Source organism: Cynocephalus volans, chromosome 5, assembly GCF_027409185.1.
Source record: "Cynocephalus volans isolate mCynVol1 chromosome 5, mCynVol1.pri, whole genome shotgun sequence".
Classification (NCBI taxonomy): domain Eukaryota; kingdom Metazoa; phylum Chordata; class Mammalia; order Dermoptera; family Cynocephalidae; genus Cynocephalus; species Cynocephalus volans.
Window position 1 is genome coordinate 156,566,386 of NC_084464.1, and position 16,978 is coordinate 156,583,363.

General features: G+C 42.5%; 1 protein-coding gene across 10 annotated transcripts in view; it reads left to right on the forward strand.

Annotated features, from left to right (window-relative positions):
- The window catches only part of TULP4 (TUB like protein 4), a 246,577-nt gene that overhangs the window by 212,913 nt on the left and 16,686 nt on the right, over window positions 1–16,978 (forward strand). For all 10 annotated transcript variants that reach the window (XM_063097967.1, XM_063097972.1, XM_063097969.1 and 7 more), the window contains 5 exons: window positions 5,323–5,547; window positions 6,693–6,927; window positions 10,433–10,577; window positions 12,889–13,033; window positions 14,125–14,218. In XM_063097967.1, coding sequence (XP_062954037.1) covers window positions 5,323–5,547; window positions 6,693–6,927; window positions 10,433–10,577; window positions 12,889–13,033; window positions 14,125–14,218 — 844 coding nt within the window. The remainder of the gene's footprint in view (window positions 1–5,322; window positions 5,548–6,692; window positions 6,928–10,432; window positions 10,578–12,888; window positions 13,034–14,124; window positions 14,219–16,978) is intronic.

The following is a 16,978-nucleotide window of genomic DNA, read 5'->3' on the forward strand; positions in this document are numbered from 1 at the left end:
ATCAGCCAGAAGCCTTGTGCTTGGACTGCCTTGATTTCCCTGACTTAGGCCAGTGTAGTTGGTTTTGATCCTTTTCTTGTCTTCTGACTTTAATCCTGTTCTAACAGCTTATCTTTAATATGTAAAGGACACCTTGTTTTTTTGTCCCTCATATGTGTTTTGGAAACTATCCAATTCACCACTGTATACCAAAATAGTAACATGAGGGTACTTCAAAAAGTTCATGGAAAGATTCATTGAAAGATTAGTTTTCAATTCTGGTTTTCCACGAACTTTTTGAAGTACCCTCGTATAGTGAGGAAGATTTCAATGACAATTTTAAAAATTCCTTCGTGTCAGACCGCTGCTCAAACTCTCTCCTTAGAGCAGTCTTCCTTCCTTGCTTCCCCTTATCTGAAATGACCCTTGGCTCTTTCTCTAGCCTCTCACCCCACTCTGTTTTTACTTCATAGCATTTTCACTACCTGATATTATCAGGTAGTCCCTGTCAAAGATAGTAACATATAAATCTCTGTCTTTACCACCCCAGATTGGATGCTCCATGAGGGCAGGGAGTTTATTTTGCTCAGTGTTGATCCCCTAATGCAGTCATGCATTGCATAACGACATTTCTGTTAGTGACAGGCCACATATACGATGGTGGTCCCATACAGTTATAAGGGCTATAACCATGTAGCCTAGATGTACATTAGGCAAGCCCATCTAGGTCTGTGTAAGTGTGCTGTATAATGTCCACACAACAGTGATATCACCTATTGATGCACTTCTCAGAAAACATCCCTGTTGTTAAGCAATACACGTACCTCGAGTGTATCTGGCCCATTGTCTACATTTAACGCATTCTTATTGAGTCACTGATTAACAGCTCAATAGATGCATAAATGATTGGATGATGCACGGTGTGTATTGTGTAGAGGCAGGAGATGAGGTGCCACAGTGAGGAGTTGAAACTGGTCATTGACTAACAGGTTCCATATCGCCGGAGCAGGGGAGTAAGTAGAACAAACTAACTCTCCGCTTCTTGTATGTGACGTTGGGGAGGCCACGCGTCTGGAGAGGGAGGCAGTTGAGATGACCAACATGACCCTCCATAACCACTCACCTGCACCCTGCCATGGTGACCACTGCAGCACCTCTGCGCGTGCTAGTTATCGCGCTGCGCTGTCTGACTGCCACCACCACTGGCTGGAACGCAGGTCATTTGCCCACCCTTCTGCCCGGGAATGTAGATGTGTGAAATATGTGAACTCCCACACGAGTTAAGATTTGAATGTCACCAGCTCCACAGTTCTAGCCTTCAGTTCTTAAAGTAGTATCTTGTGTGATTTGAGAAAGAGATTACATCCACAAACTTACAGCAAATGTTTCCCTAGCAGACAGCACCTGCTCAGACACAAACATTAATCTGTGAGAGCTGCATTTGTGTGGACCCTGTGTGTCCCGAGGTTAACTAGAGTTGAACATTTGGTTTGTTTCTCTCCTGCAGCAGCTCTCCCAGCAGGTGGGTTCCCAGGGAGGAAGGATCCCCTGTGTGGGGACGTCTGTGGGCAGGCAGGCAGTGGACTGGCACTCTTTGGTCCAGTGCCGCCTAGAGGACAGAGTGGCCAAAGCCGTGTCTGTGAGATGCTGCAGCTACCTTCATCTTGACTCTCGTTCTTCCCAAAACTACAGAATGTTTGTAGTGAGGGCCTGACAGGCTGGAGTTCCAGTAAACAGCACAGAAAAAATTAGCGCCAACAGGAAATGTAACCTTAAAAAAGTATGATGACCTGTTATAAAGTGACTTGCTACAGACTTACAGGTCTTGAAGGGATGCTGAAATCTTGATGCAGGTACCGACAGGTGATTCATCTTGTAAGCAGGTGATACAAACTTCTGGTATTGACAAATACAGTACAGTGCTGTAATTGTATTTCCTTTTATGATTTTCTTAATAACATTTTCTTTTCTCTAGCTTACTTTCTTGTAAGAATACAATATATAATACACATAACATACAAAATATGTATTAATCAACTGTTTACGTTATTGGTCAGGCTTTTGGTCAACAGTAGGCCATTAGTAGTTAAATTTGGGGGGAGTTAAAAGCTATGCATGGATTTTTTTTTTACTGTGCAGGCAAAGGCGGTTGGCATTTGTAACCCCCCAAGTTGTTCAAGTTCAACTATAATTAATTTCCCCACATCAATCATACCTCAGAATCTTCACACAAGAGGACATCTTTCATTACCTATAAATTCTTCCATATTTTCCTTATATAGCCTTAAAGATTATTATGGCAAAGTTACCAGATAGATGCTACTTTATCATCATACATAGAATAGATGAATGTAATGCCCCACGTGCCTACCCCCACACCCCCACTGCAATGAACTTCTGCTGACTTAGACAGATAAGTGAATGCTGTGCTCCAGATTAGATGGATATGACGTCCTGTTGGTATTCTTGTCCTGTCCTTAGAAGAGAGGGGATTTCCTGGTAACCTTGCTCCACATAATAGTTATTCCTTTGAGACACTGCAGGCATCACTTCTGCGGGCTAAATAATTTCAGCTCTTTTCTCACAGGTTTTAGTTTTCCTTTCATCTCTGAAATCCTCTCACACCCACTTGGCTGAGAATTGTTAAGTTTTCTGCATTAATACGATGCCCAGCTTAGGGTAGCACAGTCCTCCCTCCCCTTCCAGACATGCCATCCCAGACATGCTATTTCGTGTTCATCTAACGATACCAGCTGGCTAATTTATCTTCACTTGTGGGCCCATGTGACCGGTGCATTCTCTTCTGCCATAATGAGTCGTTCAGGTCATTATCCGTTTGCTGTTGATGCAGCCTGTTTCTACTGTTGTTTATTTGCCTTTTCTATAGTCATGTTAGTATTTGGTTTGTTTCTGAGTAAAATAGCCTTGACCAAATAGATTAAAGGGAGAATTTGGGTTCATTGCTTTATTTATGATCGACAAATAGTTACATTTTTAAGTGAGACATTATACATTCTTTAGGCTGTTGTATCAACATACTGACACTTAAGAGAGGCAGCACTTTGTAGCAAGATTGTACCAACTATGGAGTTGGGGAGGGGTGAGTATTGTAGCTCTCCCATTTACTAACTGTAACTAAGTTACTCAGCGTCTCTTAGCCTCAGTGTCCTCACACGTTAAGTGGGAATAATAATACCTATGTGGTAGAGTTGAAGGGATTGAGCGAGATGATGTATGTGAGCCCTTAAGGTGCTATTGGAATGTAGTGAGTTGTTTAAGACATGGTTATTTTTGTTATGATTGGGTGGTAATTATTCATATAAATGTAACAGGGAGGATTTTCATCCAGTTTAAAAGTCTGTATAAGTGGTTTGAGTTCTGGGTACAAAGATATAAGAGATATATACTTATTATGATAATTTTATATAAAATGTATAATCAAGTATTATACAGAGATAGTTGCTATGAAAAGCAGAACTTGGAGGAAGAGGACAGGAGGACAAATATATAGTTCTTGCATTGTAACCCCTGGCATGTCAAATAGATTGGCTAAGGAAGAATAGAAAGTTGGAGGAAAGAAGTGTCTGGTATTTCTGCAGCCAGCTCCAACCAGTCAATTATGAATATTATCTTAGGGTCTCAGGGATAAAGGAGCAGCAGTATATCTTTAAGATTTAGCATGATTTGGGTACTAATAGCGTTTCTGTACTAATCTGAAGTTACGGGGTTGATGATAGCAGAGAAATTTTTGTGTGTATTTTTTTATGTGTTGGTCTACCCTGTCTTCAGTCATTATGCTTTGCTCTAAATTAGGCCCCTTTTATGGGGTCTGCCCTCTGTGTGGGATCATCTTATAAGAAGGCCTATCTTGAAAGTGCTCCAGAAGCCCCTAATTTTGAATTCCAGACACTGCAGCCAACAAAGACACAGTCCTCCTCCACGTGCTGTGGCCACTATCCCATTCTACAGGTTGTCACAGTGGAGATGGGAGATAACTTATCTTCAGCCTTGCATTTTGCTTTGAAGTTGAAACCAGGATTAGCTGACTCTGGAGGCTGTTTTAAGGAAGCGTCTTCAGGTGTTCATTTTATCCTGATTTTTGTCACTAAAGTGTTTTGAAAATTCTGTCCCTATCTGTCATTCATATAAAAGATGTGGTGTTCCCACTTCTGGTGTTTGAAACCTGTTGAGACCTCATTACGGTAGCTCTCCATCTGTCTGCATCAGAATGAAAGAATCTTTTGCTGCTCTCCATCACAGCCCTCCACCACTTTCTTTCTTCCTTGGCTGATCTTACTCAGTTGGCACCCCTGAGCTTAGGGTTTTTTTCAGTACAAGATGTTTCTAACTTGCATATTTGGATTCAGCCTGCCTTTCAAAGAAAATGACGGCCACAACCCCTAGTGAGGCCACCATAGGAACTATGTTCTGTCTCTCCTCATGCAGAGAGCGTTCTCTCTTCCTTCCCCATCCCATCAGCATTGAGGAAGGCTGAGAATGAAGTGCTTAACACCTGTGGGTTATAACCTGTGGTGGGTCCCAGAGGCACTGTGTCACCGTCTTCTCCTTCAATCCTCACTGTGCTTCCATTTGACTCATGAGAAAAGTGGGAGGCCTCCAGGAGTTATGTAATCATTCCTGGGTTGCACAGCTGGTGACCCCAAGTCTACTGTTGAAATGCTGCCTATCAGGACAGAAGTGAAGGGCCATCTGGTCTAGCTCCTTATCACCTCCCCAAGCCATGGGAGCCACCACTGGGTAATTTGGGGATTCAGATAGCCAGCGCTTCAGTAAGGACTATGGGTTACTGGACACCAAGGTGATTGCCTCTACTAGCAGGAACACCATTATATAGAGCTAAGTCAGGTTTCATGGCACCAAATTAAATGAGTAATACATGTAAAAGAACTTTATAAAACTACTCCAGTGCTTTATTTGTGCTCTCACCTGGGAATCTTTTCAATAAAAATACTGAATTTCATAATACAGTTTTGACATTCTCTATTGTGCTTTTAAAACCAATATTCTCAAAATATCAGCTCACTTTATTTATTTATTTATTTATTATTATTTTTTTTTTTAAAGATGACCGGTAAGGGGATCTTAACCCTTGACTTGGTGTTGTGAGCACCACGCTCAGCCAGTGAGCGAACCGGCCATCCGTATATGGGATCCGAACTCGGGGCCTTGGTGTTATCAGCACCGTACTCTCCCGAGTGAGCCACGGGCCGGCCCAGCTCACTTTATTTTGCTTGAGACAAGTGTGCATCGTGGGTTTTTTTTTTTTATTTATTTACCAAAAAGCAAAAGCTTAGATATTATCTTCCCTTCACTTTCTGGCAGCGCCCCATCATCTCCATCTGCTGGGGCCACCGGGACTCTCGGCTGCTGATGGCATCAGGACCGGCCCTGTATGTGGTGCGTGTGGAGCACCGGGTGTCCAGCCTGCAGCTGCTGTGCCAGCAGGCCATTGCCAGCACCCTGCGAGAAGACAAGGACGTCAGCAAGCTGACCTTGCCCCCCCGTCTTTGCTCCTACCTCTCCACCGCTTTCATCCCCACCATCAAGGTATAAAGCCCTGCACCCTCCCTTCTCCTCCTTCCTCTCCATGTTGGCTCCCGCTGCTCCCCAGGAGGGCAGAGACAGGAGAGGTAGGGTGAGGGAGTCAGAGCAAGCACACAGGGGTCTCGGCTGCTTCTGGACCAGAGCACATGAGGGGTGGCCCTGCAGAGCCCTGCCACGTCCTGCCTTGCCTGTGGTTGGCCTTGAGCATCATTGTCACTATTTGTGCAAGAAGTGCCTGGTGTGACGGACATTATCTTTCTCATGGCAAGGCTGGTAACCCTGCCCTCACTCCTGTGTCAACCTGATGATCAAAAGAGGGCATGTTTATTCAGCATTTCCTATATACTAGGCATTTCACCAAGTACTTTATAAAAATCTGTCTTATTCAATCCTGACTTCCTGGCAGATGCTGCCATTATTCCCACTTGAGAAATCAAGAAACAAGTTCACAGAAGTTCAGTAACTCACTCCACAGCTGGTTAGGGGAATAATCAGGACTGGACCCAGTCCAACTCTAGGGCCTGCTCTCCTCACCACTGTGCTGCGGAGGGCCCACCCCGCCCAGTGCTGGCTGCCAGCCACCTTTTACATGATCGGAACTCCAGCAACAAGTCTGGTTTTATGGAGCATGTGGAATAAACATCCCAGTTGCTGTTCAAGTGTGAGTTTCCGCATTAACCTTGGGCCGTCTGCCCCTTAGGTTCTTTTTTGTGTTCCGTCTCTGCTTCTAGATATCAGTCTGATTGTTGGGGGTTTTTTTTATTGAAACATCAGAGTTTTAGAATCTGTTGTGATTTTTTTTTTTAAGTTGTCTTACAGTATTGGTCCTGCATCAGTTGTTCTCAACTCTGGTATACTGTATTAGAAAGAAGAAATGCCCAGGCCTGCCCCAGAGATGCTGATTTAATTCTCTGAGGTGGGATCCTGGCTTAGGTATTTTTAAAAAGTTCTCAGGAGATTCTCATGTTCACCTGCAGTTGAGAATCACTGTTCTACACCACGGGGTTCACCCCTCCCTCAGCCACCATCCTGTGCTCTGTCAGAGTAACAGTGACTTTTTTAGCTGACCTGCCCTCTGCCCACTTTCTCTTTCTCTCTCTCTCTCTGGAGTCCCAGCTCTTCCTTTTCTTCCCATGTCCTGCCTCTAGCCCCCAATTCCAGACCCCAACAACATGCGGGACTTTGTCAGCTACCCCTCAGCGGGCAATGAACGGCTGCACTGCACCATGAAGCGCACGGAGGATGACCCAGAGGTGGGCGGCCCGTGCTACACGCTCTACCTGGAGTACCTGGGCGGGCTTGTGCCTATCCTCAAGGGACGGCGCATCAGCAAGCTGCGGCCGGAGTTTGTCATCATGGACCCGCGGACAGATGGCAAATCAGGTGGGCCCCTCGCCGGAGGTATGAGATTGTGTCCTCAGGTGGTCGTGGAATGTTATTATTTCTTATAACCCATGCAGAGGTAATGCCTGTTTATGAAATGTGAGCCTGTGTTGACTAGCGCAGAACAACCTTGAAACCACTACATTTCCAAAATCCTGTTTAAGTGAACAATTCTCTAAATGTACTTTCTTACAGGTTTTTAACAGTCTTCTGTAAGGCCTCAGGTAGTTGAGGCTGTGGAGAGAGGAAGCACTGGCTCTCAAGCAAGGGGAGGCTGGCCCAGGTCTTCCAGGAATGAGAGATTCCTCTGACAGTTTTTTATCAGGTACTCATTGAGTACCTTAATGTAATATTGAGATAATTTGAAAATCATGCGATACAGTCTCTACCATCCCAGAGTACATGTGAAAATTAAAATTTTCAAAGCTTTAGCCTACTCCTCAGCCTCCTGCTTCTGCCCCTCACTAATCCACTGCTAAACTGCTTTTTAGCTGATAAACAGTGAAAATGTTTTGCTCGTCCATAAAGATTTCAACATGATGAATCACCTGTCCTTCTGAAATCTCCCTCCTGTGCTAATTTACATTTCTCAGTTAATGTATTCAGGATGCTTGCTGCATACCTCTCTCTGGGATCCTGTACCATGAGGCTCCAGAGGAAAGGGACTTTGGTCTTTTTTTTGTGCCACTTCATGTTAGCCCAGTTACCATACAATACACCTGTCAGTACCTGCCAGCTCAGACATTCTGCCGCCTCCCTGTAAACCTTCCCTGTCATCTACTACAGAATGAGCAGCACTGTCCTCTGCCTGTTGCCTGTCAGTGGGCTGCTGCTGTCCCGCTGAGCACACTATAGCCATTGTGCTCCAGAGTCTGCCTGCCCCGCTGAATCCTGCAGGCCTGAGGGAGGGGAGAGAACTGTGTCATCTTTGTAACCCAGGGCCTGGCAGGCATCTGGCCTTGAAACCACATTGGTTGAGTTGGATTTGTTTTCCTTAGTTCATGCTTGCTCTCTCCACTTCCTAGCTCCAGTTCACACCCCTACCCATTACACTGACCTCTGCCCCTCATGATGTCCCTGAGGCTGCCCTGACATGGTGTAACCAGTCATCCCAGTTCACAGTGCAGTGGGCTTGTTCAGCCTCGGCCTTACTTGCCCCTTTTGTATTTTATTCAGTTGCCACACCTCCGCCTGCTGTTCTTTAAACGCTCATCATCTGTAGCAACATTGCTACCAATGTCACTGTATAAAAGCGAAAGCAGGAAAACTGTACTTTTAAAAAATGGGTATTAGTCAGTTTTTTCCATCTTTTGACTCATGCAGCAAACTGGTTAAAAGAGCAGAGAGAGCGAGTAGAAGAACTGGGGGCTGGTAGGGAAGCACATAGAAAGGAGGGAGAGGATCAGATAGATTCAGAAGGAAGGAAGGCACAGTGAGAAAAACAGGAGAGAAAGCAGTGAACGTTAACTTAGAAGGGAAACGTGGCTTCAGGGAAAGGGAGAAAAAAGAGAAGAAAAGAGCCACGGATAGTTAGAAATAACTGGGGCTGGGGTGTGCAGGACAGTCCTAAGCCAGGGTGAGCAGCACGTCGTCTCACTAATGTCAGTACCTGCATGGGTCCTCCTCGAGACACAATTTTATAAAATCTGAACTAAGATTAAATGTTGAAGATAACTTAGGAAGAGCTTATGTATTTCCCCATGCATGCATAAATTCCCACTGCAGAAGAGGACAGGAGTGCGTGCTGTCAGGCCCCGAGGCTGCAGTCTTTCAAAGGCCAGACTTGCTGGAAGCCTGACCTGACAACCTGAGTGCCTGTGCACATTTATCAGCTCATATCAAACACAAACTGACTAACAGTCAGTTGGGGACTGAGATATTTTATTTTTATAATTAAAAGAATTATAAGTTGTAAAGTAAAGCAAATCAACAAATATTTAGGCAGTGCCTATTTCGTATGAGGTACTCTGGTCTCCTGTGATTGTTAAGTAATCTCAGGGTTTCTCTACTTTCACAGACCCTTTTAGGTGACGAGACAACTTCAGCACTTGAAAAGTTCAGTAGGAAAGTCAAGATTTAAATACCACATGAGAAAAATAGAAGATATGTCGCAAGGCACAATGTAACTGATGGCCCACTGAATGGTATATGTAAACAATTTCAGAAGAGGAAAGGATTTCTGACTTGAGGAAGCCAGGAATTCCTCATCATGAAAAGCTGATTAACTCTTTCAAGCCTCCACATCACTGTTTCTCAAAATGTGGTTGACGGCACCTGGGGTGCTTATTCAAATACAGGTTTCTAAGGCTTACCCCTTGGGTTATGATTTATTAGGTCTCAGGTGGGGCCTAGAAATCTGTGACTTAATGAGTTGTCCATGTGATTTTTATACCCTAAAGTTTGTGATCCACTGTTGTAAATGTTCATCAAGTTACTCGACAAATATGTTCCTCAAAAAATTACCAGTGTGTATTGTTAGATAGCATGAGTCCCAGTAATTTTTTTAGTGAAAATCCACAAATTTTCAAAAGGAATCTTTAGTCAGAGCTTGCTGTGGACTGCTTTGTGTCCCCCCAAATTCATGTGTTGAAGTCCTAACCCCCAGTGTGACTGGATTTGGAGACTTTTAGCAGGTAATTATGGTAAAATGAGGATATAAGGATATGGTCCTAATCTGGTAGTTGGCCTAATAAGAAAAGGAAGAAAAAGAGATCTCTTTCTTTCTCTGCTTGTGTGCCAAGGAAAGGCCATGTGAGGACACAGCAAGAAGGTGGCCATTTGCAAGCCAGGAAGAGAGCCCTCACCAGGAACCAACCATGGTGGCACTCTAAACTTGGGATTTCTCAGTCTCCATAGTCACATGAGCCAGTTTATTTTAATAAATGTCTTTATACATACATACATACATATATACACAAACACACATACACATACATACACACACGTGTGCACACACACACATGCACACACACACACGTACACCTGATGAAAACCTCTGCCTCCTGAGTGTTGATCTAATTTAATGCACCAAATTTCTAGTTGTGTTGATGACAGACATAAGAGATGCAGTGCCTGCACATATGTAATTACAACACTGAAGAAGCAGGATGCTGGGCATATACTCAGGAACAACATTCACCCCTTAAAATCCTCATTTACTCTTTCAGGAAGTATTTATCAAGTCCCAGGACCTGTTCTAGTCTCTGCGGTTACAGCAGGGGGCAAGACAGACAACTTTCCTTCCCTTGTGGAGTTTATGCACCAGTTGTAGAAACAGACAATTAAAAAAGTAGTTATAAATAAAGGAAAAAAAAAACAAATGGCTTGGGACATAGCATTTGCAGAATCCTGGCATTAATGAGTAAGTCAGGAGTTGAGTGGGCAATGCCTTATTGGATTTCCTCAGGTCGGTGAGTCAGTCCATGCTTTAGTTTATAGTAATGATCGTTGTTAGGGTGTAATTGATAATAACTTCCCTTAAATTTGTTGGTTGGTGCCTTACCAGATGAAATCTATGGGAACAGCTTGATTTCTACTGTGATTGACAGCTGCAACTGTTCAGACTCCAGTGACATCGAACTGAGTGACGACTGGGCTGCCAAGAAGTCTCCCAAAATCTCCAGAGCTAGCAAATCGCCCAAACTCCCAAGGTAAGTTACCTCAGTCTTCAGGGGTGCTCTCCGCCCATTGTGCACACATGCACATGTGTATTCTTAAATACCTAGCTCATTGTGCAATTGATATGCCAGTGTCTCCCCACCCGGTTCAAGATCAAGAATACATCCATCATCCCAGAAGGTCCCTTGTGCTCCTAACATTTGATACTCACTTTCCAGAAGTAATCACTGTTTTGACTTCTGTCACCATAGATTCTTTTGTTTGTTCTTGAACCTCATGAAAATGGAGTCAAACAATAAGTACTCTGTTTATCTGGCTTCTTTTTGCTCAGCATAATGATTTTTTTTTTTTTTTTTTAAGATGACTGGTAAGGGGATCTTAATCCTTGACTTGGTGTTGTCAGCACCACGCTCTCCCAAGTGAGCTAACCGGCTATCCCTATATATAGGGATCTGAACCCGTGGCATTGGTGTTACCAGCACCACACTCTCCCAAGTGAGCCATGGGCCGGCCCTCAGCATAATGATTTTGAGATTCATCCACATTGTATGTATCAGTAGTTTGTTTTTCTTTATTGCTCTATGGTATTCCATTACATTGAATTTACTAGAATTTGTTTATTCTATTTTCCAGTCAGTGGATATTTGTTAGTTTCCACTTTGAGGCTATTTTGAATAAATTCATTATAAACATTCTTATATAAGTGTTTTGGTGGATATATGCACTCATTTCTCTTGGGTGTACACTTATGAAGAGAGTTACAGCGTCATGGGTTAGATATATGTAGTATTCCAAGGTGGCTGTACCAATTTAAATTTCACCAGCAATGTGTCAGAGTTCCAGGTGCTGCCATTCTCACCAACAGATGTATTGTCATTTTTTTAAAAACAATTTTATCCATTCTGGTAGGTATGTAGTGGTATCTCATTGTAGTTTATATTTCCAGTGATTGGTGATAGTGAGCACCTTTTTATGTTTATTGGACATTTGGCTATTTTCTTTTATGAATTTTCTGTTCACGTCTTTTCCCCATTTTTTATTTTTATTTATTTTTTTTAATCTTATTGAGTTGTAAGAGTTCTTTATGTGTTCTAGATATGAGTCCTTTGTCCAATATATGTATTGCCATGTAGTTTAATATGTGAAATCCTTTTATGGTTAGTGCTTTTTATGTCCCGTTTAGGAAATCTTTGTCTACCCTAAGGCCATGAAGACATTCTTCTCTTCTCTTCCAGCAACTTTATAGTTTTAGATTTCACATGTACATTTCAGATTAACTTTATATCCAGATTAATTTTTGTGCATGGTGTGAATTAGGGATAAATGTTCATTTTTTCCCATATATTCAGTTGCTCCAGCAATCCGATTGATTTTTTTCATCTTTATTTTAAAGCTTGTTAAAATTGCACATAAAATTATGAGCTTTCCTACAATTCCACAGTATTTAGGCTTTTTCCATTGCTTAAGCAGAGGGGACATTTAAAACATATGCAACTAAACTCTATACTTGTAAATGTCCTTTTGAGATTGCTGCCTCCCTGCGGCTGGTCCTCTTTGCTCTGGTGTTTCCCCACTTGGACCCCTCCACACAGCAGCAAGGCTGATTGTCCTAGCTCATGGCTTTAATCAGCTCAGTCCCCCATCTCCTCATTCCTCAAGGGCCCAAAGCTGCTTATCAAGTTCACAAACAGTGTATGTGAGGCGTAATGCATTTTTTTCTTAGAATGCTATAAACCTTACCATATTCATTTTTTATAGCCCTCTCTGGGGTAGACTGGCATTAAACATTTGTCTCCATGTTATAAATAATGGAACCGAGGAACACAGATAGAACATGGGATTGAAAAGCAGCAGAAAAACTTTAGACTCACTGATTTGATTTAAATGTTGCAGGTGGTGAAATGCTGGGATAAATTTGTTGAAGTCCAAACTGTTGTAGAAGGAATTTTTAAAATCATTGTGGCTTTAGGGTGAGAAAGGACTCTTCCCACCTGCCATTTTTGCCAGGACTGATTGTGCAAAACCCTGGCAGAAGGCATGTAGACATTTAGAAAGTGAAAGACAAAGACAGTTAATTCTTGAGGTTCCTTACAAATGAATTGTTAGATCTCATCTCAATATATCTTTAAATATACATTATTTAATATACAGTATATCATTCTTTTCTCATGTCCATAAGCAGAAGCTGGGGGAGCACTTTGTTGAATTAAGGCACTGGTCATTGATTAGGGCACTGGCCACTGAGAAGGAGAAGGGGGAGCAGGGCAAGGGGGGAACAGGGTAAGGGGTGTGGGGAGCAGGGAGAGCTCGCCTTTCCCACATGGCTGCCTGGTATCTCCCTAGGATCAGCATCGAGGCCCGGAAATCTCCGAAGCTGCCCCGGGCTGCCCAGGAGATCTCTCGGTCTCCTCGGCTGCCCATGCGCAAGCCCTCCATAGGGTCGCCCAGCCTAACACGGAGAGAGTTCCCTTTTGAAGACATCACTCAGGTAGTAGACCCATATGTGCTGCCTTCCTGCCCCACCTGTCTGCCCTGCTCACCGCCACTGCCCACACCACTCAGCTGCCTTGCTGCCACAGGAATTGTGCTCAGGTGGCGTTCTGGCTGAGACGCATCCATGCTTCTCCTGTGCCCCTCAAGCCGATTCTGACCCTGCAGTGAGTCCCAGGGTTTGCAAGAGAGACCCCTGTCCCAGACCCCACAGCCCGGCCCTGCCTGCTTTTCCCTTCTGGCCCCACAACTCGCCTCACCCTCCAGGTGCTACAGCCACCCTTGCCTCTCCCCTGCCCTGAACCCTTGTCTTGCCTGCGGCTCACCTCTCCATCTCTTCGTCCTTATTTCTGACCCTGTGCTTCCAGACCTAACTCCAGTGCCACCTCCACAAAGTCTTCCTGTCCTGGTTCGGCCACGATGTGCCAGCACATCTGGTGTATGACTCCTTGTAACATTTCTCAGTGACTTTGTATACACACCATTGCAAGCCTTATCTTCTCCTTGAAAAGCTGTACTTTGTTCATCTTTATTTTTGCTCTTGCATACACACACACACACACACACACACACACACGTGTACACTCATGTGCATGTGCCTTTCCTATAGTGATAACTTCTTAAATTTTTAAAAATTTAATTGAATGAGGAAACAGATAATTGAGTAGTTTCAGGACATAATGGTATCAGTGCAACTGATGTTTCCAGGAGAAATATCAAGGATAAAAATGGATTCAAAGTTAGGTACACTCTCTAGTCCAGCTGTTGGGGAAAAGGAGAGGTAAAGAAGAATGTGTTCAAATCTGTTTGGTGGGCTTTTTAAGCTACGCACATGCAGATACACTGGGACACAGCAACCACCCACCCCATCCCCCCAGCTCTATGCATCACCATTAAAAAAATGGGTGCCTGGCATGCTCTAGTTAGCTTCTGGTCTTAAAAATGATAGAATGGTGTAGGGAATGAATATTTCTGGTAGTGCACACTTCTGGCTTTTTAAGCAATACATGTTAACATTCTTACTAAGTGACCAAAAGAAAATATGGAAATAGATTGTGATTCTTGCTTTTACTTTTTTTTCCCCCACAGCACAACTATCTTGCTCAGGTCACGTCTAATATCTGGGGAACCAAATTTAAGATTGTGGGCTTGGCTGCTTTCCTGCCAACCAACCTCGGTGCAGGTAAAATCCATGTCCTGTTCTCTCACTGTCCCAGTTGCAACTCAGACTGAAAAAATCCAATTTCGACTTTCAGTGGCCTAAAGTAGAAAATGAGCCCTTAAGACAGCGAAAGATTAGCCTGTATTTTACCACCAGATCTTGACTCCAGCCATTGTGATTCGGCAGGAACTATACTTACCATTCTGTTTGGTTTTTGTCAGTGGCACTTTTATTTTTTTGATATAAGCCCTGACTGAAAACACAATAGAAATATGAAAATGAAAGAAATAGCTGATATCTCTGTCAGAGCTCTCAGACTTCTGGCTATTTTGACTTCTAGGCCTTTTACTGTGGGCAGATTTTGGTATCAGTGTCTAGGTTCTTGAGTCAAAAGAAACTCCTTCTGAAGAGAGTGGAGAAGAAAGCATTAAAGACTGTAAGGAACTGGCTGACTGTTACTACAGTTCCTAGGGGTAAATATTTACAGATTTAATTTCTCAGTACCACATAAGTATTCTGCCCATGACAAGTTTGAGACATGAAGGAAAACTAAACCAAGGGAGTACAAAGCTGGGCCAGAGCTCAGAATCTGCGTTCTCATCTGTACTCCTGCTCAAATGAGTAGGAATCTCTTGTCAAACTTATCTCAGAGACAATGAAGAAATGAAAATGGCAGAAGATCCTTTCAAAGCAACTTCCTTCTGCTGGGTAGGCCTGTGTGGGTGAGGAGCTGTGTTGCCTCCCAACCCCCACCGTCTTCAGTTGCCGAATCCTTTCACACTGTGCACAGCTCTCTGCAGGCCAGCTCTGCCAGCAGGGCTGTGTCCTGCCATCTTGAATGTGCTCTGTGGAACCTACTAAAAATGGTTGTGGAAAAATTCTGAATCTGCCTGTAAGAGTTGTTTTATATACAGATCCTTTAAAATAAATTATTCTTTCAAATCAGATGTTAAAAAGACATGTTGCTGTGTATGCATCTTTGGAGATTTATTAAATAGCACTGTGTTTGGATTTTTTATTTTGAGGTTTCTCTGCTCAAAGAAAAAGGGGAATAAAAATAAAACATAAAAATGAATTAGGAAATAAGAATAGAGCATTCGTGTACATAATGCAAAGAAATCTCTTATAATATTTCAACAACTTGGAAATGCTCTGATGACCACAGAAGCCTGTTGTTCAGTATTTCATCAGTACCCTGTTGACAGATATGGCTAATTTTTAATAACCATATTTTGAATATCTTGACTATCCCCACATCAGTAAGCTGAAAGTTTAGCCATCTGCCTATAGTATATACTGAAACAAGGAATGGAAGTGAGAATTTACTTAATAGATTTTTTTCATTCTGCCCTTTATTTTTTGGATGTTGTGTAGATCCACAGATAAGCCACTAAGGATCTCAAAATGAGAGAGCCTGTGAGTGCCTTTGAGGCACATGCTATTCCAACATTAGTATGTTGGGTGTCTAAGACAAAAGCTTTTTCTGTATGACAGCAATAGAATTGTTATCCTAATAACTGACCTTTTTAAAAAGAGCATTTTGGTACATATGGTTACTATTGTCAATCTAAAAGGATTTTCCACTTGATTATACTATAGGAAAGAAATTAACTTTTGGATCCTAGAAGGTATGTTACATATGGTGCCCCATTAAATAATCTTTTCAAAGACATTATATGACACTCTAGTGGACTTAAAAAGTGAGTGCTATTTCTCACAATGGATAGTTTCATTCAATTAGAATAATCTGAACCATGAATTTTTTTATCTTTAATTTTTTTTGTGTTTTTTAATTTTATATGTATGTAATAGATTCAAAATTCAGAAGATTCAAAGGAGTACACAGTAAAAATCTCTCTCATCCTCCTTCCCAGCTACCTAGTTTTATTCCACGGAGACAACTTATGTTATTTTTCTAACCCCTCCTGAGGTTTTTTATTTTATTGCTCTTTGTCAGTCTAAACAACTAAGAATAGCACTTTAATGCATTAATTCTTAAGCCAAATGGGAGTTTTAAACCAAAATTCATATTCTCTTTCTTTTGCGGGCAAGGGGGATGAATACAAGTAAGGCCTTTCATATGCTGGGTAGGAAAATTTGCCTTTACTTACACAAGTCCAAGAGCAAACCTCATAGATGCTTGCACAGGGCAGCTGCTGAGCCCAGGTCAGAGCTGTGGAGGCAGAATTTGGCCTATCTTAACAAAAAATGCATCAAAAACCTGCATCTGTATCTGCATATCTCCCAGGAAAGAGTATTAAACATAAAAGAAAGTTGATAGGGCAATTTCATCCTGATTTTAACCTACCTAGGAAACTTAAATTCAGATTAATTATTTTTATTTTATTTTTATTTTTTATTGTTATTTATTTTTTTAAATTTTATTTTGTCGATATACATTGTGGCTGATTAATGCTCCCCATCACCAAAACCTCCCTCCCTCCTCCCTCCCCCCCTTCCCCCCAACAATGTCCTTTCTGTTTGCTTGTCGTATCAACTTCAAGTAATTGTGGTTGTTATATCTTCTCCCCCCCGCCCCGGTTTTTGTGTGTGTGTGTGTGTGTTTGTGTGTGTGTGTGTGTGAATTTATATATTAATTTTTAGCTCCCGCCAATAAGTGAGAACATGTGGTATTTCTCTTTCTGTGCCTGACTCGTTTCACTTAATATAATTCTCTCAAGGTCCATCCATGTTGTTGCAAATGGCAGTATTTCATTCGTTTTTATAGCTGAGTAGTATTCCATTGTGTAGATGTACCACATTTTCCATATCCACTCATCT